At 37.8% G+C, this 17,816-nt stretch overlaps 1 protein-coding gene across 1 annotated transcript in view; it reads right to left on the bottom strand.

Moving 5' to 3' along the window:
- Positions 1-4,472: 4,472 nt before the first annotated feature.
- Positions 4,473-17,816, bottom strand: part of LOC121325316 — a 29,130-nt gene continuing 15,786 nt past the window's right edge. The window contains 4 exon segments of the mRNA XM_041267747.1: positions 4,473-5,942; positions 6,439-6,549; positions 7,177-7,285; positions 11,904-12,217. Of these exon segments, the coding sequence (XP_041123681.1) occupies positions 4,873-5,942; positions 6,439-6,549; positions 7,177-7,285; positions 11,904-12,217 (1,604 nt within the window). The 3' untranslated portion in view covers positions 4,473-4,872.

Here is a 17,816-nt window from a genome sequence, read left to right as displayed (position 1 = left end):
GTAAAAGAGATTTTCAGATGCAAGTGTCTACTGTAATTTAGCCTAAGTTTTGTAATTCTTATGATCCTTATGAAAGGCAAGGGCTGGCGGCAAACTACAAATCATACGGTTCAAATATGAACTGCTTACAATTCAACTGAAGAGCAAGCTCTTTAATCGAGAGGTAAGTATGGGTCTTATGCTGATGCCAATATCATTTAATTAATTAATTACACTGTGTGCTTAAAGGAATGGTAACCACAGTTTTAAAATCCATGTTCTTGCTTATTAGAATGAGCTATATTATCTTCTTATTCAAATATGCAGATTTCCCAAAGAACAACCTGCAGATGGACCCTCCCTGCTGCTTCCTAGTTCCAAATGATATCACATGCTGTCGATTAAACTCTATAGCCTGGCTGCAATCGGATCATGTGACCTACAGAAAGGATTGTCTGTATTGTATCTGAAATATTTAAATATACTAGAGAAACAAGAGAGGAACAAAAAGATTCTCAACACAATAAAGAAGACCAGTAGTACTAGGTAAGAAGTGTCATTGTAAAACACTGGTTGGCACTAACTAAAAAAAAAAAAAATTAATCACAAGCTTTCAAGACCTCAGAGGTCTCTTCTTCAGGTGATGCAGTTACCATTTCACCTATCAACATATATGTAGAACTTGCTAATTGCTGAATGTATCATAATCTAGGTATATGCCTGTCTGTCTATACGTCACACTTACATTTTTACCTGTAGAGAACCAATTACAATGGCATTCTTCAGCACTTTTTGAATGTCAAATTTGATTAGCTCTTTGAAATGACTGGATTGTTAGTACTGAAGGGCGTGGTCACTTCTGTGTATCCAGAGCAGGGAATGCAGGAGGGACAACTCTCTTTAAGGATGAGAAACAATTATTCAAGCCTACCCATTGGCTTCTCTTATTTTAGCACAGTTGCAGTTTTGCCTAACTGCATTCATTTTGTGAAATTTATTTCCCATGTGACCTAAGCAGTAATCAAAGCCAGGATTGAACTTTCAGGTTTTATCTGAACCCCCACCCCCCTGCAGTGTATTCAATGTATATCACACCTACATTGTCACTTACATTGGTTAAAGTATTTGGTTCACTGTGTATTTTTATTTACTGATTTTAACAACTAATACTAATAAAATGTGTATTTCTGTTGTGATATCAGAAGAGTTCATGTTTTATGTTAAATAATTATCAATCAATACCACCTTAAATCACACTTTACTATTTACAACATCTATGTTAAGTCTGTGTAATTAGGTGTAAATTCCAAATTCATTTTCCTGAATAGATTGTCTATTCAAAGTGCACCGTCTGTATGTAGCACAGCCCTTCTAATTGATCCATGCCGTGTCCGGGCAGCATATGGACATTATGTGATCAGTGGGGCTGTGCGGTCTTGTTGCTGGGTTAAATTAAATCCCAGAGTGGGGCTTTGAGGTGCAATCTGTCTTAATTAAATCTTTAAGGATGCACAACCAATGCCTCTTTTGTCTCTGTGTCCTTGGTGCAGTCCCTTTGAATTCTTCTTCTGTGTGTTGTGAAGTAGTTACAGAAAGTAACCTTTGTTCTTGTATTGAATTTGGTGTTTGTGAATGTAGTGCTCATTAAAAGTGAGAGACACAATGACCCACAACAGCTTCCCCTCACTGCTCTGCATGCAGGTGTACCTCAATCCTGAGCTGAAAACCCCATACCATCCACAACGCTCAATATGAGACTGCTTATTAAATGTAGTGTGGACTAATGTCAACTAGGGGGTAATGTTAAGGACACAAGTCATTTCTGCTGTGACTAGTTTAAACCCAGGCCTCCAGGGGAAGGAATGGAAAGCTGAAGAATTAGCCTGCTGTACTTCCTTGGAACCTCAAAGTGGTTTAATGTTAATGAGAGTATTGGGAGATGTGAACAAGTGAAAAGATTTGGAAGGATGGTTTATTACACAAATGAAGACCCTGTACAGGTGACTGCTCTTTACTTTTTTACAATAAAGGTATATTTAAGTAATTGCTAGGTTACAGTAATTGCTAGGTTTATTTTCCAGTCTCTCAACTTATAGCCAATGGACAATCTGGAGTTGCCTTAGAAACCTTCAAGATGAAGTATGGAGCACCATGTTTAGCAATGGTTAAGGGTTAGCCTTTATGCTGGTCCAAACCCCTCAGAATAACATGCAAGTAAATAATCCTTTGTCTGCTTTCAAATTGGTTCAGAAATGTGGAACTAGGCAACAAAACAATTACCCTACAGAAACTAGTATGTATGTTCACATAGCATTGGAACAGACATAGTGTCAAAAGTATCAAGTTTAAACTAGAGTTAAAACTTTTTTTTTTTGTCATTGAAAGCTACAAAAGCCAAAAGAAGGTAGGCTTATAGCAGCAGTGATGGTTCAATTTTAACTTTGGCTAATGGACTAGATTGTGTGAATATGTATGTCTTCACCCAGCTGATTGGTTACTTATCATACAGTATTAACATTACCAGCACCGCACATAGAAAAGCATAGTTAATGTACATATATTTAGAACTCCTTCCAATTAAAATGATAACACATTGTTTTCTGTAGTCTGATTGGTCTAAATTAGAATGTGCAATAATTGATAAGGTGTACTAATTAACACCCTTCTGAACCTCACTATGCTTAGTTGCTGTAGGGTGTATGTTCGCATAGCAGGTTAGAAAAAGAGGTGCTTTTTAGTCCTCAGCCTTAGAAAGTGATAGTGAATAATGTTTTTTTTTACAGAACTGAATAGACGGTATAGGTTCTTTAATATATACTAGTGGGAATTCGTGGCGTGCCAGTGAGGAACAGCTACTCGCTGTCTTCAGTGAACTGCTGTGTCCGACTGCTTTCAGCTCAATTCACTTCAGGCAAAATGAGTGAAAGAAAACTCCTTAAAGACCTCCCACTGAACTTAAATTGAGGAGCATCATATTGTGGAGATGGACACCCTTTAGCATTCTTAGTTCTCCATGTACAGACAGAAAAGACTAACTGTGTGCCTGATGGCCTAAATACAACATCTTTAGCAACCAATGTAAATGGGAACAGACATTAGACACAAGAGAACAGGTTCAGGAGTTGAGAATTTTCAAAGCCTGTGCTGAGCTTTCTGTCAAATGAACAGAACAAACCTGAGTGATTGAATGTAGGTACAGTTCTGCTATCAGGTTTCAGGATTGGATCATTCACCATTGCAGTCGTTGACAGTAATTTGCACCGTACTATATTTAGGGTCAATTACTAATTAATTGGTTGAAATAGATCAAATGGAGTGGCTTTTGCACTTCTTCTATCTGCACACCAACACACACACACACACACGCACGCACACACACATTGCAATTCCTGTCCCTCGAAGGTCTTCAGTTTTACTGAAAACAGATACTTTGAAACCTCGTCAAGATTGGGTACTTTATCCCACCTCTTGCCATGCTTAATTTTGCAGTTTAATACAATCCATTTACCATGCTTCTTATCAATGCTTCTTTTCCCACTGTGCTTTTACTATGATTTACTACTCTTTAAAGTGTTTACCATTTCATGGAGGCAGTGTGCTCCAGAGGTTAAAGTCCAGCACTTATAAGAAGAAAATCCCGGGTTCAAATCCCACCTCTGCCACTGACTGACTGACTCACTGTATGACCCTGAGCAAGTCGCTTAACCTCCTTGTGCTCCATCATTTGGATGAGATGTTAAATCAATGCCTTCTTGTAAGTCACTCTGCATATAATGCACAGTTCACAGCCTACCTCTGTAAAGCACTTTATGATGGTGGTCTGCTATCTATATTAAAAAAAAGGTATTATAAGTGTGTTCTTTTGTTAGCAGTATCAAAAAACTAACATTCTTAAAATGTCTGGAATAAGTTGCTTTGCTCTGCCAGATTTTAGAAATTGGTTTAAATACTTATTGCTTGTATAAACAACTGGTCCATGCTATTTTGTACTATCCCATCCTTGCTATTGGTGTTTGTACTCAAACGGACAGATCAAATACATTTTAATGCACTGTCAAGTAGAGTAGTCAGAATGTAAATTATGTTTTTATTGTCTCTATTATGAAGGGAAAAGGAGTGCATTTACTTGTCCAAAAGAGAAAGGTACGAAAGTATGAAAATTGTGTTGGTACAGAACAAGAAACTAGGGGATGAAATATAATGTAATTAAACACTAAATACAAAATCACTTAACATCCTAAATCAGTTTAAAGATTGAGAATCCATCTATCCTGGTATTATAGAAATAATGTAAACATTCTTGTTTTACTGAATGTAAAAAAGAAATGTCAAGATTACATACCTGCTATAAATATGAATATGCATAAATAACTAAATTAATTTACTGATGCAGTTGCATCCTTACAAATAAATGCATATGCTAGGTCTGCTGTTGTCTATTTGGAATTAAAGAAACTGCTAATTGAAAAAGTGAAACAGAAGATGTGCAAAACTCCTTTAACAGCAATAAATTTATTAAATATTCCCCCCCCCCCAAAAAAAAATTGGTAAAACAAGTAAAAAAATAAAACATTGGGGCTTCATGTTATCAAAATGAAGGAATTGAGAGTTGCTAAAACTTGGTATCATAATGGTTAGTATTTTTCATTAGTTATAAATACTAAGGTGTGGTTTTTATGTTTGTTTTTGCAAGTTATAAACAGTAAGAAGCAAGGATACAGAGAGTGATCTAGGACTGCCACTAGCAGATAGAGAGAGAGAGAGAGAGAGAGAGAGAGAGAGAGAGAGAGAGAGAGAGAGAAACAGCAGGGTAAAAACATGGAGGGGGAGGAGGGAAGCCTGGGTTTTCATGAATTCTTGAATGTGTTTGTTGTTGTTTTTGATTTAAAATGTTCATTTTTGGGCTTCGGACTCTTCGTCATCATCTTCATACATTTCACCTTCTTCTTCAGCAGTGGCATCCTGGTACTGCTGGTACTCAGAAACCAGATCGTTCATGTTGCTCTCGGCCTCAGTGAACTCCATCTCATCCATGCCCTCTCCAGTGTACCAATGCAGGAAAGCCTTGCGCCTGAACATAGCTGTGAACTGCTCAGAGATACGCTTGAACAGCTCCTGGATGGCCGTGCTGTTGCCGATAAAAGTGGAAGACATCTTGAGCCCTCTTGGTGGGATGTCGCAGACGGCCACCTTGACATTGTTGGGGATCCATTCCACAAAGTAGCTGCTGTTCTTGTTCTGGATAGCCAGCATCTGCTCGTCCACCTCCTTCATGGACATGCGGCCACGGAAGACAGTAGCTACCGTCAAGTAGCGGCCGTGGCGTGGGTCGCAGGCTGCCATCATGTTCTTGGCATCAAACATCTGCTGGGTGAGCTCTGGCACAGTGAGGGCACGGTACTGCTGGCTTCCACGGGCAGTCAGAGGGGCAAAGCCAGGCATGAAGAAATGCAGACGAGGGAAAGGTACCATGTTGACCGCCAGCTTGCGGAGATCAGCGTTCAACTGTCCAGGGAACCTCAGGGAAGTGGTAACACCACTCATGGTGGCAGACACCAGGTGGTTTAAGTCTCCGTACGTGGGGGTGGCCAACTTGAGGGTCCTAAAGCAGATGTCATAGAGGGCTTCGTTGTCAATGCAGTAGGTCTCGTCTGTGTTCTCTACGAGCTGGTGGATGGACAGGGTAGCGTTGTATGGCTCCACCACCGTGTCTGACACCTTGGGGGAAGGCACTACGCTGAAAGTGTTCATGATGCGGTCAGGGTACTCCTCCCGCACTTTGCTGATCAGGAGGGTGCCCATCCCAGAGCCAGTGCCCCCTCCCAGAGAGTGGGTGAGCTGGAAGCCTTGCAGACAGTCACAGTTCTCACACTCCTTCCTCACCACATCTAAGACCGAGTCCACCAGCTCAGCGCCTTCTGTGTAGTGGCCCTTGGCCCAATTGTTTCCTGCTCCACTTTGGCCTGAAGGAATACAACACATATACATCAAATAGTTATCATTGATTTAATCCCTGCTGCTTTTCAATTTAGCTAAATTCCACAGATAAGCCCCAGTCCTGAACTCTGCATCAATAGCTATTTCTACTCTCACATACTGATCTTGTGTAGGTTTATGTAAGGGGTATAATATGTGCATGCTTGAGGCAGAATGAAACGTCAGATGACATCATTCCAGCCTTCCTGTACACTTCTTCTTACACAACATGTTGACTACACTTCAAGCATTCTGAATACATTTAATATCGCAGATATTTTTTCAGACAAAGGCCTTCAGATGCACTGACGTCTCTGAGACGTCAAATGCTGTGATTAATTGTAGAGAGTTCAGAGCTGAAATCAGATTTCTTGCAGAAAAGACCCAACATTTTTAATGAAAAAAACTGGTTGCGATTGCACAGACCAGTCACTGAGATAGGATAGGGAGCTAAAGGAGACGTTTACAAGCTGCTGTGCTTACCGAAGATGAAGTTGTCTGGTCTGAAGAGGTGACCAAAGGCCCCTGAGCGGACACTGTCCATGGTTCCAGGCTCCAGATCAACCAGGATGGCTCTGGGTACATATTTGTGAGCTGTGAGGGAAACAAGGTACCATGACATCATTGCTTTTTGTTTATTCCCATTCATGTCTAAAACTAGCCAATTACAAAATACTTCTTGTAGACTGAGCCTACTGCTTGCCATTGTTCTGGTCTATATGGTTTTTTGGCTTCCTGGACTTGAAAAATTATGTGATATTGTGACCTTTCAACTCTGTGGACTCCATCTTGGTAAAGTATAGAAGCAGTTCCAGATGAAATGGTACAATATTACAGGATTTGTGAAGTCTAGGAATTAAAAAAAAAAAAAAAACATTGGAAAACAACACCAGCCTGCACGTTATCTTGAGTCTTCATAAGTCTTACTTACGTTTGTAGTACTTTGGAATTTCCTTTAATATATATATAGCTATCTTAGATAGATAGATAGATAGATAGATATACTCTGTACAGTTTTAGTAAATTGAAAACATGTTGAAACTATATAAATGTGTCTGCTTTGTTTTGTTAGTAGCAGTAGGAAAGGTTTCATGAGGTTAGGGAGTCTTCACAGCTAATACTATCTTTGCTCAATTTTTTTATTTTTTTATTGTATTTTAGTGATTGTGGATCACTCTGTGCAGCCTTAAATAAAAGTAAATAAGTAAAGATGCCTCGTACATGAGGCCTCATTGTAATAGACACTGATTCTCTCCAGCTGAAGGTCCGAGTCTCCAACATAGTTTCCAGTGGGGTCGATTCCGTGTTCATCGCTGATCACCTCCCAGAACTGAAATGATGAAACATGAAAAAATGACAAGACCCACACAAATACAATACACACCTAAAACAGTGCTAACTGCTCCATGGCTATATTTGTACCTTGTTCTGAAAGGCAATAAAACTAGATCTAAACAGCTCAGAAAATTCATTATTGGACAAGTGAAACCAAGTTGTTTCTAGCAGGTTTTATAACTTAAACAGATTTCATTTTCTTCCAGAAATAAGCTGGACATTTTGAATTGAAGCCTGTTGCAATCAGTCATATATAAGCCTTTATGTCTTTATGTCTTTATGCCATTTACTGTAGTAATTGTTTTTCCACACTAACGCTGACTGTGCTCTCAACAATGGTTCTTTCATGTGTCTCTTCCTGCTGTGATTTATTGAGGCAAAACGTGGCCAAGTTAGTTTGCAGGCCATTCCAGTTCACAAAGCCATGTTGCTCTTTTGTGTTCCTGCAAAAAAAAACCTCTCTGGATGTAGATGCGAAATGAATGGAAGTGGAGCACTGTGCATGACTAAGCCAGGCGTTGCTGTCTCTAACCAGTGCCAGGACCTGCAGAGCAGAAGCTCACTCCTAGTGTCTGGTTATTATTTTGCTGTAGATTATTTTGTGTTCGGGGCTTTATTTTCACTATGCTACTATATTTTAGAGTCCAGTCCTGTATAGGACCTACAATTTTATGAGCAGCAAAGTGTGTGTAAATTACATATATAAAACTGTCTAAATTAAAAATAAATTAAGCAGTACTTCAGTGAGATACAGTATATTACATATATCTGCTTTGAATATTTCCTATTTTAAATGAAATATCTAAAAATTAGTAGTTGCAGACCAAGCTTTAGCACCCTAAAGCTTTCCAGATTGAATATTCAGTTCTGTTCTTGTTGCTGGTCAGTGATAAATAATGCCACCTTGAGGAGGTACATTCCCTGACCGCAGTAAGCATCCACTATTTGGTCCTATAAAGAAAAGGCCATTAGCTACATCTCAAGTAAAGAGCAATAGTATTATATCACTATCAGTGTGGGTAGAACTTTGGAAAACATAAACAATATCTCCCCTCACAGTCAGAGTCTGTGCACATAGATAGTCATTTCAGATCAACCAGTGGTAGTCAACTGACCAGCTCAAATAACTGTACAATCTGTAGTGGTTATTTTACATATCGTTGCCATTTAACTTAACTCATTTAAATTACTGGGGAAGCAAGCAGACACTAAAGGACTGTATGACAAACAATCCATTCTCAGTTCTTGTGCATTATATTTTGCTATTAAACTCTTTCATGGATTGAGGTTGTTCTGTGAAAATGCATTACATTTACTAAAATAATAATAATAATAATAATAATAATAATAATAATAATAATAATAATAATAATAATAATGCTTTTAAAAAGACCAAATTCCCATTTGGCTGCTTTTTTTTTTTGTTTGATAATTCTATTGACTTTTTAAGTATTCGTATGCAGACCAGCCACTATAAGATCGTTATCTTTATAGTCATACTGTAAATATATTCTGGACTGAGGTGGATAACATTAAACATTCAGAAGGAAGCACAAGCAACTGCTTGTACTGGTGTTAAAAAAGGAAGTCATCTAATCAAATTGATGTGGAATTATCTCATTACAATGTCACTGGCAGTGGATGATGTAAAATTAGTAAGACTTACTGCCTGTCTGATCTAAGATCCCTAGCAGGCTCAACACAGACTCTCTTCCCCGCTGTAGTGCAGCTGCCTTCCCCCCCCCCAGTAAGGGGGGGGGGGAAGGGAAGGGGGGAGTGAGTCCCCCGGAGTGGTTGTCCGACGTCGTACTAATAGCCAGCTTTTCTCTCCTTTGAAATGCTTTCTCTCTCAGCCGCTGTCTTTCAATTCAGCAGGTGCTGTTTTTCACATTGCTATTTTTACGCCACCATGTCTCACATTTTAATGTAAAAATTAAACAAATTACAGAAACCTATCAATTTTCATCACCTGTGTCTCCCTATAGAGTAAGGATGGGTGAGTGGAGGGATGTCAGCTGTTGAATTATTGACAGATGTTAGGTTGGGTATTACAATGATTTCAGTCTCTCACAGACAGCATGATGTCATCACATTATTTGAGTCCATAGGGGGTTCAGGAAGAAGTTCATTTCATGTACTATAGTAACCAATTTATATTGTATATAAAGATACTGGACTATACCACAGTTGAACGGCTGGTGTTACAGTTGTAGTGTAATGTAATGCAACCTTTATGTCTGTTATATCTCTTTGTTTAATAATCCATTTCAGCTTTTTAAAGCATTTGATGTGATGTGTTACAACCTGAAATGACAGCCTGTCTCTTGTAACTAAACAATTATTCAAGGATCTTAAATCAAATGTTTCCATTATGATTCATAAGTATGAAGAAGTACTAACGTTTCCTGGTTTCAAACTGCTTTTAGTGATACTGCTTCAAGAATTCAAGCTCTGTGGCTGAATTTAAGATAGCTTAAAGTCAAATTGTGGGGTTTTGTGTGCTGGTAATGCTCACACCAATTCATCTAGTATGATAAAACAAGCAAATCAATTCAAAGTCACAGGAAGCACAGAGGTCATATTTAGTTTAAAAACAAATCAGGTAGGTTCATTGCTCTTTAGATGCAAACTCCTTAAAAAACAGTAATTTGCATGGGATGTAGTTTTCACTGCCTGGCTCATCTGAAAGGCTGGTTTGAATATTCAAATGTGAGCCCTCTCTAGCCTGTCCTAGTTGGAGGTTGTAATGTTCAGGAATAAGTGAGGGTCCCTTCCAGATACAGCTCTCATCTCAGCTACCATCCATCAGCCGTGATGATTCGGAGGATCCCCATCTACTTAGGACACATAATTACTGAGCACTGTGCCTATTCATCAAGAGCCGTTTCTCACTGCTAAGTGTGTAGATTCAGCAATTATACATTGAGTCATTTAGCAATTTCCAGTGCTTAAATTATGAATGTATAATAGTGTGCCACGCTTTTTATTTTACTGTAGTTTACCAATTAATTGTTCTTTACGATGCTTGCCTATGCTTCAATACAGCTGGGTAACAATGGCACTGAGAAAGGTGAGGGTGACTCGAGAGTGCATTTCACAGCGAAGACCCAAGAAGATCTATTTCAGTGGGTTTCTCTGGCATGTTGCATAGTGAATTTGTACATCCTATTTGCATACATTGTGTGCACTGCCTATTAGTTTGAGTCTTTATCTTTTTTCTTCCACCACAAAGCATGCTAATCTGAGGCCCAGATGCTAACGACGCCTTGACATTGATTGACAGGCAGCTGAGTGCAAAACAAAGGGGCCAGGACCAAATTTGCAGAAAGGCCTTTATAAACTGCCATAGAACAGCACAAACCAATAGGACAATGGAGAAGCCGCTAATAACTCCACCAATAACTCAAACCATTGTAGACAATATTTTACTATGATTGCCACCAAGCACAGAACAAATGCATTGCCTTTGAAGATTATTTGGTAAGGAGTATGTCATGTTGTACTTGCAATTCCAACAAAGAACTCAGACTGAGCTCATAAATGACATATATTTGTACTACTGCAGCTAATAATAATAATATGAATAATACTATGAAAAACATTCTCCTGAGGTGGGTGGAGAGGGGAGAGGGGGTGAGGCTAGATCTGTGAAGAGAAATCCTTATTCATCCAATCAAGAGATGGGAGAAATAGCACCTGTCTGAGGCCTGTGGTTATGTGTGTGTATATATATATATATATATATATATATATATATATATATATATATATATATATATATATATATATATATATATATATATATATGCACTCCAGTGTTTGCAGAACTGACTCTGCTCCTTTGTTAGGAACTCTGCAGTCTGAGGGTGTGGCATCGTTTTCAAACCATTAATTCAGAACTGGAAATTAAAATCTTTTCAGACTTTTTACTAAGCAACTGTAATGTCGTTTTAGTAATCCTCATCACCCATTCTGACAGTTTCTTTTTTTTCCGTCTTTGACAGAAGATCTTCACCTTGGGTGCAATTCATTTTTTAAAGCAGCCTTAATACAAGGCGCTCTTCTGTGTCATAAACACAAGCGTGTTTTATTTTACTGTATGTATTAAGAAGTAGTGTATTCCATTTTAGTTGTATGCTATTTCAGATAAGACCGACAATTAAAACCCGAGACTGTCTGCAGTGCGGGGAGTGGTCACATAGAATGCTTTTTCCAGTCAGCTTAGCTGCAGCAAAATTTAAAATCAATCAGTCGTGTTCTGCATATGACCATAATTACAGTCGTTAAAGGATCATTAAACAGACACAGGCAAGATAGTAGAAACGAATCGGTTAAACGAGTCAATCATTTTGTACAATTCAGTGGTAACACTAGTGATGCCTACGTCATTTTCTAAAACAACGTTTCAAAGACTGAAATGTTCAGGTTGCAAATTGTAGATTGTTGTAATTACATTAAGCGAATGCAATACAATACTGATAATCAATTAATTGTATTCAATTTTAAACTGCTTTTTTTTTTCCTCCAAGGGCATTCCAATGAATTCAAACATGACCAATTTTAAAACAATATTCGTTTTTAAAATCATTGTATGCTATTGCATTTTATTTTACCTTAGCTCCAATCTGATTGCCACATTGGCCAGCCTGAATGTGAACAATTTCTCTCATTCTTCCCTCTGGTGTGATAGTGAGTCCTGTACAAATGCAGATTTTGGGATGCGGTTCCAGGTAGGCAGGCAGGAGAAGACTGTGAAAGTACAGTCTCGGGGTTTTTATATTGCTCCTTGTGATGCTGCACTGCCTCAAAAAGAGAGATGCTAATTTCAACGAGCAGCTGACGTAATTTTCGCCAGGACAGGGGTGAGGCAATGCCCAATCAGGACCAGCAGAGAGAAACACTGCAACATCCCTGCGCCTAATCACATCTTATCTTTGATCCGTAGAAGAACCAGCAGCATCAGCACCGAGGCGGCGTGGCTGAAGACGAGTCACCCGGCATAAGATAAAATAGCAGAATTGCTGTAAAGGAAAACAGTGAGACTGGAAATCCAGGTCGTTTGTCATAAGCTGAAGTGTTCGAAATATACACGTGCGCTCAGTGCAATGCTAAATGTATGGCTAGCGGTGTTTATCAGCACGAGCACATACAATGACGGAAATCTTAATTGCTTTAGGCATTAGGAAACATATTGCAGTCTACCCTAAAACTTTACTGCGTTTTAACACAACACAGCAAAATGTACGAAAGCGTAAGTCCCGGAGGAAGCATTCAGCACGCTCAGCTGTTTCCAGTAATATAATAAATGATCCCACGCATGACTCATCCTTTGTACAAAGTAAACATTTGCATCATGACAATAGAGACTCTAACTGAGGCAGAAGGTAGGCTATGCTAAACATCACAACCTGAGCAAAAAACACTTGGCAAGTAATTTCGTTTTTAAGCTGTTTGTTTTTTATGGTTTATTTATTTATTTATTTATTTATTTTACAGATATGTAATAACGTTATTTTATCTAGAACAAAAAATCTATACAGATAATACTGTAATCAGAATACATGGCAAGGCAAAAAACACATAAAGTGTGCACTTAATTGTGTAATTAATCATTTCGTTTATTTTTGTTTTATACATTCTGTGAACACACAGTAAGGCATTGGTCTTTGTGACTGAAGAGGCACAAGGAGGCATTCTGTGTACAACACAAGAGCCTCACATCCCACTTCAGCTGGCTGCCTGCTTTTAACAGTGTTTACACTTGAACTGCACAGATTTCTAAACTTCAAAAGCAACATGCAGCTGTCCATGTTTCCCACAAATGACTCCAGATGTTTCAATGTATTTAAACCTGTCCCAGAATCATTTGTTTCAATATGTTTTCTTGTCCTGTTGTGATCCATTCTCCCTTACAGCAGTTTAGCCCTGGATGTGCACTCTACTTTATCAGCCTGCTTTCTGGTCAGTTTGTTCACCAGGTTTAGTTTTAGCTGATATTCTCCTGCTGGTCACTGTGCTGTTCTGTTACAAGAACGTTTCAATACTTCAGTCATTACTGTCCTAATAAAAGTATCAAAATAACAAAAGCAAACACATCTGAGTTCTTTGTTATAAATGTCACCATATTTTTAAATGTAATCCTTGGGTAAATTATAACTTTAAGCCAATGAAGCCTTTTCTATTTTGCTCTTAGCGGGTTCATTTCAGATCATTTCAGGTAGAAAAACACATAAGCACAGTCATTTTCAGTTCAAATAAAATATGGATTAAAGAAGCTGACTGTTGGATCAGGTTTGATTTATTCCAAACAGAATCTGTGTACCATTATCTTGCCCCAAACCGTAAATACCAAGTTTTTAAAAATCTGCATGGAAGTTGCAGTTCATGAAAGCAGGCTGTTTTTTCAGTGCATGGTACAGTAGTATGAGGAAGCTGGCGATTCACTGTTTAGCTACAGGGGCTTTGTAGCAGCCTAAAGGAATATTCATGAGTCATTGTAGAACCGCCCAGGCACTGTATCCAGAGAAGAGCAGTGCTAGGACTGTCTTGCCTAGCCTAGTTGGGGGCAGGGAGGACACAATGATTTAACAAAATGATTGAACCCACTGTATAGGTTCAGGTGTAGTTACCAATTTCAGTAGTCAGCTCAGCCCATTGTTTTCAACCTTAGTGTTTTTAAAAGGTATTGTTGGAAATTTCAGGGCATGACTCTGCAACAAGACTGGTTATATATTCAATACAAATGGTATTACTGAGTGTCATGAATGTTATTCAGTGAGGGATTGCCTGCTGTCCATTGAAACACAATCAGAACAACCAGTCACAGGACTGTCCCAGTGAGCAGAAAATACATGTTGCATTTAAATTGTGGAACTGTTTGAGGATTAAAGATTCTCGAAACGTCCACTCCATTCTAGAATTGTGAGGCTCTTATAAGCAGATGTTACCGAAGGTAAACAAGTAAAAATCCGCTAGGGAGGTCAACATTATTAATGACATGTCATACATTTAAGATGATTGACTATCCTGATAACCTGATTGAGTCCTCAGCACCATCTGGTAGGAATATCCCTACGCATCAAAAAGGAGAACAAAGGAACTATTTTCCCCCATCAGAATTAATAGAAGGTGCACCATGAAAGTTTTGTAGAAATGTCATGTCTTCATTGGCATATGATTGCAATAATATCCCCTTAACAGGAATGACCAGAGATTATGGATGGATAGATTACAAGAGATTATTGGCCTCAATTCTTTTTAGCTGTCCATAATCTTGGGTAATTCCCTCTGTGTCGAGTATTAGTGCCTGACAATAATATTACTAATTATTTCTTTAGGAATATTACAAGGTGATATTAATACATATTAATGCATTATAATTATTATTCTCCTTAAAAATTGAATTTCTAAACAACCAGACCTCCATGAACAATTCCCGAATGGTTTAAATTCTCAATTTGCATGGGAAATTCTTGTGAAGAATGCATAGATCTAAGAAGTTTTTTAATCAATTAAATATTGGTTTAAGCAGCTCTCAGGAGTAAATTAATTTTGTCAGATAGTTATGTCTGAGAAAATATAAAACTACATAAACAGCAGGACGAGGATACATTTTACATTCTCTAGATAGTTTTGTCTGGCACTCTTATATTACCAAGCCTGTTTGAATTAGTAAGTGTTAATGAAAACTTTTTTGTGACTGGTCTCTATTGTTATGCACGTAAATCAAAATAGGTGCCAGTTGGTGTCGTCTCTGTAAATCTACTCTGTGCTTATTGTTATGATTAGGGTACATTTTGGATGTACTCATTTTACTTGGATAACTTGTCATGCCATTTTAATGTTTGAGAATTGATTTAAAAGTAAAAAAAAAAAAAAGATTTCAGTGCTTTTCCATTTCACAGATGGGTTGAGTAGGTTCATCTGCACTGCACCCGAGGGCAGCTCTCAGATCCTCTTAGGATATTCTGTGTTGAAGGAGGGCATGTACTTGGGTAACTTGAAAAAAAATGGAGTTGCTTTAAGCTTAATAGTGAAACTGTAAAAACTATTTAAAAACAAGTAACATTCCTCAGAAAGTACAACAAACAGACATGTCACAGGTAAAGTCACGGGCCTGTTTCTGCTACTTTTGTACACTGGTGCATTAAAAGAATCTATACAGCGCCATAAACAATACTATCTATCTGTCATTTTATGTAAAGGGCATGTTTTTTATGGCCTTACAACATTCAAGGATAAGGCCTCCCTCTAGTGGTGTTTTTGTGGCATTGCTACATAGGCATTGGTCTATATTGGTCTATATATATGTAGTTCACTGAAATCACTATGCAGTCTCCTGTAAGGTTTAAAAGTAGTTTCAGAATTACCTTATGGCGGCAAGGACTCCGACTGATGCTGGTAGCTTTTGAGGGTGTCAGATTGACATTGTGGCCGGCAGATTTCTTCTGTCACTGCAACAAAATTACGTTTTGAAATAATTTACTGAAATATTATTTTTGTCTTCTTTTTTTTTTTATAAACAATATTCACAAATATAATATACAATAAGATAACAATAATGTCAGTACCAGGGGCCATGGTACATTAAAAATATAAAATAAAATGTAATTTATAGATACAAATTAAGATTAAAATAAATAAATATACATACAAATATCTTTGCATATGCATACATGTATATCCTCGTATTCACATGTACATAGTCATACTTGTATGCTTACATATATAACATAAAAGATGTTTGTTCATAATATCCTAGAAGTATTGACTTTTTCTAGAATTTAACAGAGAAAGGGATTTAATATATCCTGACAACTCATTTTTAAAGATGACAAAAGAGGGTTTCATGAAAAGAAAATTGTGAATTATTTTTATCTTTTAATGGTATTATGTGCCTTATTAGTCTAGGAGAACTAATCCCTGTCTGTATAGTTCTGGATGTAGACTCCATTACAGCGACCTGGGACTATTGTATCCTGACCTCAAGGAGAGCTGGCTAAAGAACAGCTCATAAAACAGTAAATGCTTTGAATACAAATAATTCGCCATTTCCTGAGTATAATAAAGGGACCCTGGGTCTCTAATGTCCATAGAAGTGTGTTCTATTACTGGCTGAAAAACAGTAATATTAACCTAGAAAGGGGAGAGACCAGCAAGCCTTGGACCAAAGAGAGGGGGCGGGCTCATAAGGTACCAGAAGGTCGAACATATACGAGAGGGTGGCACCAAACTGTTGAAGACAAAGTAATAATTTTAAAATCTATATGAATTCCGACGCAAATGCAAGACTGGGGTCTCTCAGCTGCATTTTGTAAATACCCAAAGGAAACGTATAGATGCTAAATACAATTGGGCCTTGAATAGACCCCCACACGCATGGAAGCTATATAAAACATGCCTGGATAATGACAAAGAAATAATATAGTCAATCTGGGAATTTCTGAGTGCATTCACGCCCCTTTCTGATAGAGTTACAAATTCTACAACCCACAAACTAACACATAGCTGCTGTATCAGTCAAGTGACATGTCACAAGGTTCATACTAATACTGTATAGTGTTGTGTATTAAAAAATCAGTTAGAGGGAAAAATTATAAATTATGAAACCACAAAGAAGTGCCTTTATGAACTGCACAACAATTACACAGAGCCCAAAATAAAATGTTATCAGTTTAGCCGTGTCCTCATCGTTCCGTATTATTTAACCCTATCTTTTTCTCAGATATGATGTTGACTTTATTAAACATGCCAAGTATCAGTGAGAGCAATGAGAGCAGAAACAGTAATACAATTATGATTAAGAACACATATCATAGAAAATTTAAAATATTTTTTAAAGTATTATGCAAAGTAATCCTTTAAGTGATCACAAATTCTGTCCTTTTTTTTCTGGGGGAGAGGGAAAGGTAGATTAAGAGGAGTAGTTAATCTAGAAGTCTTCCTTGTGTTATTAGTTGAGTCACTTATTTCATTGGCCAATTTAGTTGCTTACTGGGCATTCTCAGGTAACGTTCCATGGCAATCATTAGGCAAATGGGTGTCATCCCAATTTATACCAGATTTCCAACAAATACCAAATACAAAGGAAAAATATCCATTAGATGTTTTCATTTCATTTTGCAATTTCACGCCTAGGTTGAATTATTTGTCAGTCTTCACACCTAGGCAGTTTAAGGATGTTTTGTTGAGAGCTCAGACTTATGATCAGTTCTTATTTTGTTATAATATATCAATATTCCATTTCGTTTTGTACAGTATATATTCTGTTGGAGGTCACATGAGGATGCATTCAGCATTTATAATTGTATGCTCCTCACAATATTATATAATAATTGCTTTCAAAAGGCAAACAGGGACAAAAAAGACTCACCCACCAGACCCCTGGTCCTCCCAAGTCCTCCCATGACCCAGGAAACAGCCCTCTCTTTATTGTTTGGGTGCTGCATTGAGATAAGAGAATCACACTTCTAGTTACCAAAAATCTGCAGCCTATGGTCTGTCTTGATACAGAAATGTGATTTTGC

This window comes from Polyodon spathula, chromosome 13, assembly GCF_017654505.1.
Source record: "Polyodon spathula isolate WHYD16114869_AA chromosome 13, ASM1765450v1, whole genome shotgun sequence".
NCBI classification, from domain to species: Eukaryota; Metazoa; Chordata; class Actinopteri; order Acipenseriformes; family Polyodontidae; genus Polyodon; species Polyodon spathula.
Note: the sequence above shows the minus strand (reverse complement) of the source record. Positions and strands in the feature narration are given on the sequence as shown.